The sequence below is a fragment of the Dasypus novemcinctus genome, chromosome 21 (assembly GCF_030445035.2).
Source record: "Dasypus novemcinctus isolate mDasNov1 chromosome 21, mDasNov1.1.hap2, whole genome shotgun sequence".
NCBI lineage: Eukaryota > Metazoa > Chordata > Mammalia > Cingulata > Dasypodidae > Dasypus > Dasypus novemcinctus.
In genome coordinates, this window is record NC_080693.1 from 66,292,781 (window position 1) to 66,306,272 (window position 13,492).

A 13,492-nucleotide genomic window follows, 5' to 3' on the forward strand; every position below is an offset into this window, starting at 1 on the left:
TTCTATATCTTGTGCATTTCACTCTAAAATTATGGATAATTTTACCTCATTATCCATAAGTAAATACCAAATTACAGTACAGTTTGCTGGGCAGAGATGTACCCAGGCTGTGTGGCTGGATTTTGCTGCAGGACTATGACATTTTAAAAGACAAAAAATGTCAAAATGGTGATTTTGAAAGATTGCATACGTTGTTAAGTCTCCTCCAGATGCTGCAAGCTCTCACCCCCACCCCCTGCCCTGGGCAGTCAGAGGGGATGGATGGAGCCTGGAGTCTCAAAGCCCAGGTCAGGGAGCCCCATGATAGTGATATTCCTGCTGATGTGTGCTATATCAAGGTGTATCTTAGTGCTATGGGAGACCTGAGGAGGAAGTGCCCACCTCTGCAGAGGGTGAGGATGGAGAAGGGGATGGTCAGACTAGGTTACATGGAAGAGATGACATCTAGGTAAGTCCTGAGAGTGGAATTTTCCGGGTGGAAAAAAGAAGGAAGATGAGTCAGACAGAGGAAGAGGTTCCTGAAAGGCACGGGGTTTATCTTGTGCTCAAGTGAGAGAGACGGTGGGAGAGAGGAGTCAGGGCCGGTCGTCAGGGGTCTTCTGGGTCTCGGGAGAGGGCGGCAGTCTGCAGGCCTGCGGGAAGCCCCAGAGCAGGAGACGGCAGCTCTTCTGTGAATGGGTGCCCCACACTTATTTTTTTCTTTTTTAATCATAAAACAAGGTCTGAGGGGCCCAGGACCCAGTCACTCCCCAGGGGCCTCCTGCCTGAGCATTTCTGCCTCTCTGGGTGTCTAGCGGTTTCCAGTCTGGGACCAGACCCAAGGACTCGGAGGAAGGATTCAGGAAGGAGCACTCTTTGCCAAAGCCATAATAAAGACACAATAAAGCCTGTGAATTTGAGTTTAGAGGTAGAACACTGTCCTGAAATGTTTTTAGGCACCTAATGTATGCAAGTATTGGTAGACAGAGGCACTTTATAGGCCGATCATTGGTTAATAAGCTTGTTCTCAAAAAGCTTCCAGTTTACAGCAAAACAAAACTAACCCAAGAAAAAAATGAGCGAATACTAAAGGATTAAACCAGTGCCCAGCATAGGGTGGGTAGTCAACAGATGTTCCTCAATTAAATGAATGAAAACTTAAGTGAGGAAGCGGACTTGGCCCAGTGGATAGGGCATCAGTCTACTACATGGGAGGTCCACGGTTTAAACCCCTGTCCTCCTTGACCCGTGTGGAGCTGGCCCACATGTAGTGCTGATGTGCACAAGGAGTGCTGTGCCATGTAGGGGTGTCCCGGGCAGGGGAGCCCTACGCGCAAGGAGTGCGCCCCGTAAGGAGAGCCGCCCAGCGGGAAAGAAAGTGCAGCCTGCCCAGGAATAGCGCTGCCCACACGGAGAGCTGACACAGCAGGATGACCCAAGAAAAAGAAACACAGATTCCCGTGCTACTGAAAACAACAGAAGAGGACAAAAAGAAGAACACGCAGCAAAAATGGACACAGAGAACAGACAACTGGGGGAGGGAGGGAATAAATAAAATAAATCTTAAAAAAAAAAAAAGTAAGTGAGAAAACTCGTGGAACTGATGCAAAATGCCTCCGGAATTCAGGCAGAAGAGATTAGTGTGGGTGACTCCTAGGGAGCTTGGCTGCAGGCACCAGCTTTTCGGAGGATACCAAGTCCCAGGGCGCGGACTTCTCGGACCTGGAGGCCTGCGAGGATGCGGGCCTGACCTCCTCCGCCTCCCGCCTCGGCGTGCTGGCGCACAGGAGCATCCACGTGGGCGGAGGCCAAGCGGCGCGATAGGAGCCGCGGTTTCCCACTGCCAGCTCTCCCGCCCAAGGCCCAGAAAAAGGCCCGAGGGGAGGGAGCGCGAATCCGCGGCCCGCCCCCTTGCGTCCCACCCACCACGTCCCCTCCCCTCTGGCTGCTGCAAAAGTGGCCGCAGACGCCGCTTACTGTGGGGCAGGCGGGCGCGGCCAGGGCGGTTCGTGGAGAGAGGCGCAGGAGATGCACGCGCGGCCGCCGTCCCGGCGGCTCTGGGCCACTCTGCTGGCGCTGGGGGCGCTGGCGGGCGTCGGCGTCGGAGGTGAGTGAGACGCCCCAGCGGCGGGGACACGGCGCTCCTCGGCGCCCCGCTTCCCGCCGCAGTCAAGCTGGCACACTCGGAGAGCCCAAACCCAGACGGGCGGGTCCCGCGCATCTGCGTTCGGAGTGCGCGGCACAGCCTGGGGGTCTTTGGAGCCCGGAGCTGGGATTTTACCGGCCCCGCGAGGGCAAGCGTGAGAGGCGCCGTGTGCCTGGGTGTGGAGTGGGTCGTCCGGGTCGCGGAAGCCGTGCCCTTGGCCGTTTTCCCTTCCCGGGGCGGCTCTGGCGTGCGCGGTGCTGTGGGCACATCTCCAGCCGCGCGTTCAGCCTCCACTGCGCCCTTCGCGGGTGGTCCGGGACCACGGGAGAGAAGACCCGCTCTGGTAGCCGAGGCGAAGTGGGGCTTCCCGGGGCTGTTCCCGCGCCCTGGCAGAGAAATGAGGTTATGACTTCTCGGATAAGTGTGCGTGCGCGCGGATTTGCCAGTTACTCGACAGTACGGCTTCCCCTTGTGTTGTCAGCCTTTCTTCCAAGTGTTTTTAATTGGTGACTCCCTGCATGACCATTTCAGAGCAGGATGAAGGCCCTGTCCCTTATAGTGTTCCCGGGTGGCAGTGGTGCTTCTGCTTCTGTGACAGAACCTGACCCGAAAAATCTCCGGTGTATGCGGGGAGCACGCCAAGGGTCCCTGGGGCTGGCTTGGATCCCTGGCTTTGTCCCTCCTCCTCTTGCGTGTACCACCGGGGGCCAGCGCAGTCGGCATCTGAGAGGCATCTGACAGGGAGTGGAGCTGCAGAGCGGGACAGCCCCGGCGGGTGCTGCCGGTGGTCCTTCCGGAGCCTGGGGACCTTTTGGGGAGGGCTCTGGCGGGATCCCGGTGCTCTGGGGCCACCTTCTGCAGAGGCCAACTGAGTGCATACCTGTACTCTTCATAAAACAATTTAGACCATGCAGAAGGGATAACAACAAAGAAAGAATTAAATTGGTAAGCAGTTTCAAAGATAACTATTCAAAAAGACTTTGGTGAATGCTTTCAAGACTTCTATGTATGTGTAGACAATATGTATAAAAAAAGATCATTCGGGACAAGGCAACAGTATCTTTATGGAGGACCATCTGGGTGATGCATTGGGGGCCATTCAAGCTGTGTGGCTGAAAGGTCCCATGTCATGGAGGTTAAGAAAAGTTCAGCTAATGTCTTTAGCCTGTAGTGAGCAGTCTGACTGATGACTGTAGCACAGAAATGTAAATCCCCAGTGTTCTGCCTGGTTGGGATGTTAGAGCTTTGGGTCACATGCTGCCAGCTGTTGAGCAGAGAGAGAGGGGATGGAGAAATCCACAAGTGTGACTCAACTGTCTCCCGAGATCCTGCTTCCATGAACCTAAAACATCTTTGCATTCATTTTTTTTTTTTTAAGATTTCTTTTTTATTTGTTTCTCTCCCCTTCCTGGCCCGCCCCCCAGTTGTCTGCTCTCTGTCCATTTGCTGTGTGTTCTTCTGTGTCTGCTTGTATTCTTGTCAGCAGCACTGGTAATCTGTGTCTCTTTTTGGTTGCATCATCTTGCTGCATCAGCTCTGTGTGTGTGGCGCCACTCCTGGGCAGGCTGCACTTTTTTTGCGCAGGGCGGCTCTCCTTATGCGGTGCACTCTGTGTACATGGGGGGCATCCCTACGTGGCACGGCACTCCTTGCGCATATCAGCACTGCGTGTGGGCCAGCTCACCACACGGGTCAGGAGGCCTGGGTTTGAACCCTGAACCTGCCATGTGGTAGGTGGACGCTCTATCCATTGAGCCAAATCTGCTTCCCTGCATTCATTTTTAACATCCACAGCTTTCTAAATTCACTTCTATGCCAATCATATTTTCTTACACTTTTAGAAGTGATGAGGTGACATAAGATAGTGACTGGCAAGATGCTTGACTCACCGTTAGTGAAGATGAAGAGTATAAATGTTATTTTGGTGTCTCCCCTTCCCACTCCTGGTATATCTTATGCTGATCTGGTTCATACAATTGTAATGACCTATATAGGATTCCACTGCTTTGACATACATGTTTGGTTGGGAATCCTTTGCATGAAAGGTCCTTTAGTAGATCTGTTCACACATTCAGCATAGTGATTGGGGGTGGTTCCCAGCAGTAGTGGATGGGTTGTGCTGAGCTAGCCCAGAGGCCCTCTGAGAGGCCGGGTAGAATAGTGGTTAAGAGCAGAGGCTCTAGAGCAGGGTTTTTTGACTTTTTTTTTGTTCCTTGGATCCCTTACTAAGTCCACACCATACTGTGTGTTATTTGATAAATGGAGCATACCTGCAACAACATGTCCCCAGAAGAAAATGCTTATTTGAATTTCAATTCAAGCTCATGGACCCTAGGTTAAGAACCCTTCCTCTAGAGTCAGATCTCCAGTCAAAAAGCACCCAGTAAAGCAGTTTCTACTATATTTGCATCCCCCACCCCTGTGCTGGTAGCAGGGTTGCAGGTGTCATCAGATCCCAGGGGATGCAGCTGGTGAGGCTAGAGTAGGAGAGTTGTGTTGGGACAGTGTTGAGAGGACACAGAAAGAGCTGGGGGAAGGGGATAATGGCACAGGGGCTGGCCCAGAATGGGAGAGCCTGGTATGGGGAGAAAAGTTGTTTGAGGGTCGAATTGAATTTTGGATTTTATGTGCAACAATAATCTTTTTAACTTCACCCAAGTAGTATTGGACCTCATATTTAGGTCTTTATTTTAACCTAAAACCTGATGAGTAGCAAGTTATCTTTGCTGTCACCATCTAACTTGGTTGGTTCTGAGTAGAGGTGCTACTTTCTTCTCCTGAGTTGACATCCCAGCAACACTTCAACTGAAGTCTTCTGCAGGAACCTTCAGGGCCTGGAGAGAAATGGGAGGAAGGCTGATTTGTGAGGGGGGTGGATAGCTATGGTTTACAACCACTGGAGGTAGGTCTGATTCTTGACTGGCCTCATTGATTTTGTGACCCTGGGCAAGTGCCTTAAGCTCTTGGGGCCTCAGTTCCTATCTGTAAAGAATTTTCTGTGGAGAAAACAATACCTTTATGATTATATAGATTAAAGGAGATAAAGGCACAAAATAAATATTCAATAAATAGCAACTACTATCACTTTTCTTCCTATCCATGGAATACACCTTGTAGGGATTCAAGAGTGATTGTTCATGCGTGAGTGTAGTCCAGATCCCAGAATGAGCCTGACAGGGTCCTTTTCCCCCCAACTTATGTCGGGGGGGGCCCTCTTATTTCAACCTGTTCCCCATTGGGTGCTTGGCATAGCTCAGCTATCTAACTTAGCCAGAACCCACTGAAAAGGGTGAGGAGGGGAGAGGCTTTGCTTTATCCATAAGAAAACCTCAAGTCCTGTCTCTGAGAAAAAAGGAAGGTTCAAGAGTCCATAAAATTCCAGGTTCTGTGAGGAGAGGGACATGTCTTTACGGTCAACACTATGCCCAGTGCCTGGCACTAGGTGGCAAGATAAATGCCCACACAGTGCTACAAAAAGCTTTTGAGGGGTTGTGGGCCTTACACTAAGAAACCTCACATTTGAATATCTCCATTCGTATAAGATCCTAAAGTGCTCCAACTGGACATTCTATCGGCACTAGAATACATCTGAGACCATTTGGGCATCAAGCACTGTTGCACCATTTGGAGCACTGAGGATGCTGGAAACTCAGTCGGCTCTCTGTGAAGTATCTGCCTTTTTTCCCTCCTGGGAGGAGCCTGGCAGGAGGGCAGCAGTCCCCTCTACCTGCCTCAGACTTGTGAGGGTGAGGGCAAAGGTGAAGACTGGTGAAGGCCAGTCGCACGATGGGGTGGCAAGACAACATTGGGATCGGGGGTGGGGTGGGGGTTGGGGAGGAAGTATGGATATGACCCCGAATTTCCAAATAGAAATTCCTCATCCGCACTTGGCGACGTCTGGTTATCATCTCCTCCCAGCCCCAATAATTCTGCTCTGGTTGGCAGGAATAACCAGAAAGTGTGCCCACAGGAGCCACAAGTCATGAATCAGCAGACAGATAATTAACTGGGAGTGACTGAGCAGCTTCAGGCATAAACCGCTTGCCTTGGGCCAGCCCTCTCTGCTTCATCCCATCGACTCTTCTCTTTTCTCCTGAATCTTGGCCCTTCTGAGTGGAAAAACTTTTATGCCTGATGGAGCTCCGGTCACTGGTGGAAATGAGGGTGGGAACAGAGAAATGACACAGTTTAGGAAAACTGCCTATTCCCCTGTGTAAACTCCTGGCATTTATTTAAATGTGAGACTCCCCAGCAAAAAATTTGTAAAATCTGCCTTTCTCTTCATGCACACATTGTCCCCAGAAATACTTTTTTTTAATTAGGTTTATTGAGGTATAATTAACATATAGTAAAAATTCATCGTTCCTTAGGCATACAGTTTTGTGAATCTTGACAAATACATGTAGTCAAGTAACCATCACCATAATCAAGACATAGAATATTTCCATCACTCCAAAAGTTTTCTCAAGCTCCTTTGTAATTGATCCCCCTATCCCTATCTCCAGTCCCTGACAACCACTGATCTGCTTCTTGTCCCTATAGTTGTACCTTTTCCAGAATGTCATATATATAGGAAGTCACACAATATTGCCTTCAAGTCTGGCTTACTTCAGTTAACATAATGCATTTGAGGTTCCCTTATATTGCATGTCCCTTTTCACTATATGTTTCCTTTTCACTATGAAGTGACATTACATTATGGACATAGTTTATTCACCAAATAGATGGATATTGGGATTGTTTTCTCTCTTTTTTTGGCAATTATTAATTGTCACTATATACGTTCTTGTAGATTTTTGTGTAAACATGTTTTTCTTTTTTTGAGTAAATATCCAGAAGTGGGATTTCTGGGTTTTATGATATTTCTAACTTTATAAAAAACAACCTAACTATTTTCCAAAGTGAATGTACTATTTTGATCCCTTTTAGCCATGTATGAGAGTTTCCGTTGCTCTACATCCTTGCTACTTCTTGATATTATTAGTGTAAAAAATTTCAGACATTGTAGTAGGTGTGTAGTGGTATCTCACTGTGGTTTTATTTTGCGTTTCCCCAATGGCCAATAATATTGAACATCTTTCCTGTGTGTATTTACCATCTCTTTTTTCTTTGGCAAAATATCTATTCACATCTTTTGCTCACTTTTTATAGGATATTTTCTTTTCTTTTTTTCTGTTTTCTTAATTTTTTGTTGTTGCAAGAATTCTTAAAATATATCTTATGAATGGCAGTCCTTGATCAGACAGGTGGTTTGCAAAATTTTTCTTCTAGTCTTTTGAAGAGCATTTTTAATTTTGATGAAATTCAGTTTATTAAGTTTTTCTTTTATGGCTTGTTCTTTTGGTGTTCTAAGAAATTTCTGCCTAATCCAACAAGATTGCAAAGGTTTTTCTTAAGTTTTCTTATGGTTTTCTGGTTTTGCATTTAACATGTTGACTTATGATCCATTTTGAATGAACTATTGTATATGGTGTCAGGTATGGGTTGAGGTTCATTTTTTAAAAAAAGATTTCACTTATTTATTTATCTCTCTTCCCCCCTTTTTGTTTTTGCACTCGTTGTCTGCTTTCTATGTCCATTCACTGTGTGTTCTTCTGTGTCTGTCTGTCTTATCTTTAGGCAGCACTGGGAAACCATCCTGGGACCTTCTGGAGTGGGAGAGAGGTCATTAATCTCTTACACCACCTCAACTCCCTGGTCTGCTGTGTCTCTATTGTCTCTCCTCTTTATCTTTCTTTGCTGAGTCATCTTGCTGTGCCAGCTCTCCACGTGGGCCATTACTCTGCATGGGATATCTCTTTGCTTGGACCAGCTTGCTGCGTGTGCCAGCTTGCCTTCACCAGCAGGCCCCAGGAATTGAACCCTGGACCTCCTATATGGTAGACGGGAACCCAATTGCTTGAGCCACAGTTGTTTCCTGAGGTTCATTCTTTTTTGCATATGGTTGGCCAGGTCAGAAATACTCTTGCTTTTTCTTCAGGAATGCTCTTTCACAGACCGAATTGGGAAAGACTGCTTAGATTGCGTGGCAGTTTGATATTATTTATGAATTCCAAAAAGAGATATAGATTGTGTTTGTAAATGGATCTATTCCTCTGGGCATGATACCCTTTGATTATATTAAATTCTAAGATTTTAAGTTTATGTATGTTAAGATTAGGGCTTTGGTTCTACCATGTCATTAGGGCGTGATCAGGGTTGAGTCCCTGCCCTCTTGGCAGGCTATGTAAAGTGACATTCACTCAAAGAGAACACCGAAGTAGATACACAGAGGAATAGAGAGATCTCCTTAGAAACGGAAAAGGAGAGAACTTGTCAGCTTTAATCCTGCAGCCCCGGGAAGAGAGACAAGCCATTTGCCTGATGTTTACAGCTGGCCTTGTGAAGAGACCAGAGCAGCTGAGCCCAGAAAGAAATGAACCCTTCAGCTGACAGCTGAGATCAGAAGAAGCTGGGCCCACAGAGCCTTACAAGGAAAGAAGAAGGCTGAATGCTTGCAGATATCGGTAGCTATCTTGCTTCTATACGTGACAAGACATTTGGAGAGAAGGTACTTCTTTTGCTACCTTGAGTTGGACTCTCTAGGGCCTGTAGCTGTAAGCTTCTACCCCAAATAAATACCCTTTATGAAAGTCAGCAGATTGCATCAGCATCCCTTTGGCAAATAAAGATAGTTTATACATCCTTTATGCCGCCATTTCACACTTTGCCAGGCAGGGTTTTAGAAGGAGGGCATTTCCATTTCAATGTCCTAAAAATATTTCAGCTTGATTCATGTCAAAATTTGTAATCATTTCATACAAGGACACTTTTTGGTTCTGCTATAAGACTCTACTTGAGGCTACACTGTCTTGCTCAGGTATTGAGAAAGCAGTGGGGCTAGATCCATTTTATCATCTAGCTTGTGATTTCTAACTTTTCTAATGGGATAGATGCTCTCAGGCCATGTATAAGCCATTTATTAGCTCTCCCAAGTGCTAAATAATTAAAGACTTCAAGATAGTGGAAAGGAGTTTTTACATTTTTAGTTTAATTTAATTTTCCCCCCCCCCTTGCAACTTGCTTGCTATCTGCTCTCTGTGTCCATTTGCTGTGTGTTCTTCTGTGTGTCTGTATTTTATTTTTTATTTTTAAATTTATTTCTGCCCTCCTTGTGGCTTGCTTGTTGTCTGCTGTCTGTCCATTTGCTGCACGCTTTTCTGTGTTTTTACTTGTCTCCCTTTTTGTTGCGTCACCTTGCTGAGTCAGCACTCTGTAGCGCTTGCAGGCCGGTGGCTCTCCGCGGGGTGCAGGCGAGCCTGCCTTCACAAGGAGGCCCTGGGATGCAAACCCAGGGCCTCCCATATGATAGATGGGAGCCCAATCAATTGAGCCACAGCCAGTGGAAAGGATTTTGCAGCAAACAGCACTATTATTATTCTTGGTCCTAAGAGCAATGGATATTTTGTGGCCAAATATGGGTATGTCATATTCTTTGGAGCCAGAAGTTGTTAAGTAAGCCTGGGGCTTTTCTACCTTTTTTGGGTAGCATTTCTGAAAAAACAACTCCCTGTTTTTCTGTCATGTTCCCACAAAAGACTACACGCACACACACACACACACAGATCCTCTCTTTTGCCCAAGTATTAGTATAGTTAGTAAAGATGTTCAAAGATTCAAGGAGAGAAAGAGTGAGGCTAAGTTCTTTTAATTTTTAATTTTTATTTTTAACATTTTAAAAATAAAATTTTATTGAAGTATATCATTCATACTTGAACATACATAAATAATAAATGATATTAAAAGTTGTGAACTTACAAAAATAAGCATGCAAATCATCATACAGGACTCCATACATCACCCCACAACCTATACCTATACCTATAACTTGCATTGCTGTGAAGCATTTGTTACAAGCTATGGAAGAGCATTATCAAAAAATTACTACTAACTATAGCCCATATCTTATATTTGGTGTACTTTCCCCCAACCCTCTCTATTGTTAACACCCTGTATTAGTATTATACATTTGTTATAGTTCATGAGAGAATGCTCTCATATTTCTCCTGGATACCCTGTGTTATACAGCCCCGTGTTTTATACAATCCATTAGAAAGTGTACACTTAATAGCTCTCATTTTGATAACAGAGTTGTGCTGTCATCATCTCAGTCAATTTTAGAATGTTTTTTTACTCCAAAAAAGAAAAATCCCATACCTCTTTATACCCCCTATAGTTTTCTCTTAGAATGATATAATATCTTCCTTGCCATTGCTGCAAAAATATTACAATATTACAGGTAACTATCGTCCATAAGTTAGATTAGTTGTAGTTTTCCCGTGTATCACTATATTCTTGACACTTTTTAAAAGAAAAAATGTTCCTATGTACTATTAACCACAATCTTCATTCACCACCAAAATCACTATGTTGTACATACCCTAGGTTATTTTCTAGTTTCCTTTCAATGGACATTTATGTCCATAGACGACTACTTTAAGTCACAGTCTTACTTATAAATCAGCAGTGTTAGTTATACTCACTATAATATGTTACTGTCATCTCTATTTTTTAATAGAGCAGTTATAAGTTTATAGAAAAATCATATAGAAAGTACAGTTCCCCTTTCCCCTCCCCCCGTTTTTCCTTTTGTTACCATTTTCCATTAGTATAATATATTTGTTACACTTGATGAACCAATATTATAATTATATTATTAATTACAGCCCATAATTATATTATGGTTCACTCTTTGTATTATACAGTTCTATGGGTTCCCCATTTCCCAACCCCACTCCTATCTCTGGTAACCTTTATTCTAATTTCTGACTCTGAATTTTCATATGCCAGTTATTTCATATGAACAAGATCATACAATATTTGTCTTTTTGTGCCTGGCTTATTTCACTCAACATTGTGTCTTTAAGGTTTATCTGTGTTGCAGCATGTTTCAGAACCACATACCTCCTTACAACTGAATAATATTCCAATGTATGTGTATACCACATTTTGCTTATCCCTTCATCCACTGATGGACACTTGGGCTGCTTCCACTTTTGGCTATTGTGAATAACACTGCTATGAACATGGATGTGCAAATATCTGTTTGAATCCTTGCTTTCATATCTTTTGGGATTATCAGGTCATATGGTAATTCTATGCTTAACTTTCTAAGGAACTTGCTATGTGTTGTACCAACAATGTATGAGGATTCCTATTTCTCTGTATGCTCGCTAACACTTGTTAATTCCTTCCTTCCTCCCTCCCTCCCTCCCTCCCTTCCTTCCTTCCTTCCTTTCGCCATTCTCTTGGGTGTGAAATGGTATCTCATTGTGGTTTTGATTTGCATTTACCTAATGGCTGATGATGTTGAATGTGTTCATGTGCTTACTGCCTATTTGTATATCTTTTTTAGAGAAATGTTTATTCAAGTCCTTTACCCATTTTTATTTTTAAAGATTTATTTTACTTATTTATCCCCACCCCACCCCCCATTGTTGTCTGTGCTCTGTGTCCATTTGTTGTGTGCTGTCTATGTCTGCTCATCTTCTCTTTAGGAGGTACCAGGAACCGAACCTGGGACCTCCGAGGAGGAGGCGCTCAATCGCTTGAGCCACCTTAGCTCTCTGCTTTGTATTGTTGTCCATTATCACCTCCTTGTTAATTGTCCTGGGTGAGTCCAATGAACTGGAGAGTAAGTATTGCAATTCTGTTGAGGCTCAGGGCCCAGCTGGCACATGGACAGTGCAAAGATTCAAGTCTCTTGAACATACACCTACTAGCTCCAGCACTGACTATAGGTTAAATAGAAGGGACCGAAATGCCATATGTACAGAAACTACAACTGAGTCTAATTCTGTCACACTGGGGAGCACAAACCCCAAAGTAGAACCCACTGGTAAGGTACCAAACTCATGAGCTATCTACCCTGACCATAGTGCCTGGGTGTCTCCAGAGCCCTTAAGAGCCCCACTGTTCGGGGTAGTGTCTAATTTGGCAGTCAATGAGATCTTGCTGGGAAGTATGTAAGTGTAACCTCTGGAATGACCTCCCATCTCACTTTGAAGTCTCTTAGCCATATAAACTCATTTGTCTTTACCTTTTCCCCCTTTTGGTCAAGGTCTTTTTCCAGTTGCATTGCTAGTTGGTGCTTGGTAGTAATCCCTCGGTGCCAGGGAAGCTCATCCCTGGGAGTCATGCTCCATCCTGGGAGGAAGTATTGCAATTATATGCTGAGTTTGGCTTAGAGAGACATTTGAACAAGGAGGCTTTCAGGAGGTCATGCTTAGGTACCGTATAGTACTATGCTAAGTTTTAATTTCAAGAATAAAGGTTCATAAGCACAGTCATCAATATCAAGGGCCCGTCAATGGACCATCCTCCTTCACTAGTCATTACCACTGTACTTGGGGAATTCTTGCTGTTCCATCAGAGAATGTGGCAGAGCTTCCCAGGATGGGAATTCAATATTCTTTCAGATATTGTGTGAATCTCCAGCCACCATGACAATGCCCCACGAACATTTGAACACATTTATGTCTTATATGTATGCCCAGGTGAACTTCCTCCCATATATCCCCTTCACTGACACCCCACACAAATGGTCCTCCCCTGCTGCATTTTGATCTTATACCATGCCACTTTGCTGAATTCTTTTATTATTTCTGGTAGCTTTGTTGTAGATTTTTCAGGATTTTCTTTATATAAGATCATGTCATCTGCAAACAGGGAAAGTTTCACTTCTTTCTTTCCAATTTAGATGCCTTTTATTTCTTTCTCTTGCCTGATTGCTGTAGCTAAAACTTCCAATACAATGTTGAATAATAGTGGTAACAGTGCGCCCCACATATCTTTTCAATTTATAGCTTCCCATCACTTATGCCAAGAACTGTAATTCTAGCCAGATGGTTTACTGTCACATGGATATGCCAGACTTTATTTAGCCAATTCCTGTTGCAGACTTTGGGATCATTCCCAATTAATTACCACTACAAATTAACTACAGGGGATATCCTTATTGATTTATTATGCACCTTGGTGCAAGTGTGTTTGATTGGTAGATTACTTGAACTAAAGTTGTCAGGTCAAAGGGCTTGACTATTTTAAATTTAAAAATTAACAGTGCTGCACAAATTGTCTTCCAAAATGGTTTGAACCAATTTGCCTTCCAACCTAGATGGGCTGGCAGCAAAAACTGGTGCTCTGCTGCCTGCTCTCCAACCCCACAAGCCATGAGCTGGGGGAGAGAAACAGCAGAACTGGACAGCTGGATGCCAAAGAGGTCACTAACAGGACACTGCTGGGCTGGGCTTCAGGCAAAGTTTGGTACAAGCCTGCCTCTGCTGTATACTGAATGAGTCAGCTGGGAGGTAGGGTTGTGCTGATAAA

General features: G+C 44.7%; 1 protein-coding gene across 1 annotated transcript in view; it reads left to right on the forward strand.

Moving 5' to 3' along the window:
• Positions 1-1,914: 1,914 nt before the first annotated feature.
• ITGB3 (integrin subunit beta 3) overlaps positions 1,915-13,492 on the forward strand; it is a 67,813-nt gene continuing 56,235 nt past the window's right edge. The window contains exon 1 of the mRNA XM_004447118.4: positions 1,915-2,086. Within this exon, the coding sequence (XP_004447175.1) occupies positions 2,008-2,086 (79 nt within the window). The 5' untranslated portion in view covers positions 1,915-2,007. The remainder of the gene's footprint in view (positions 2,087-13,492) is intronic.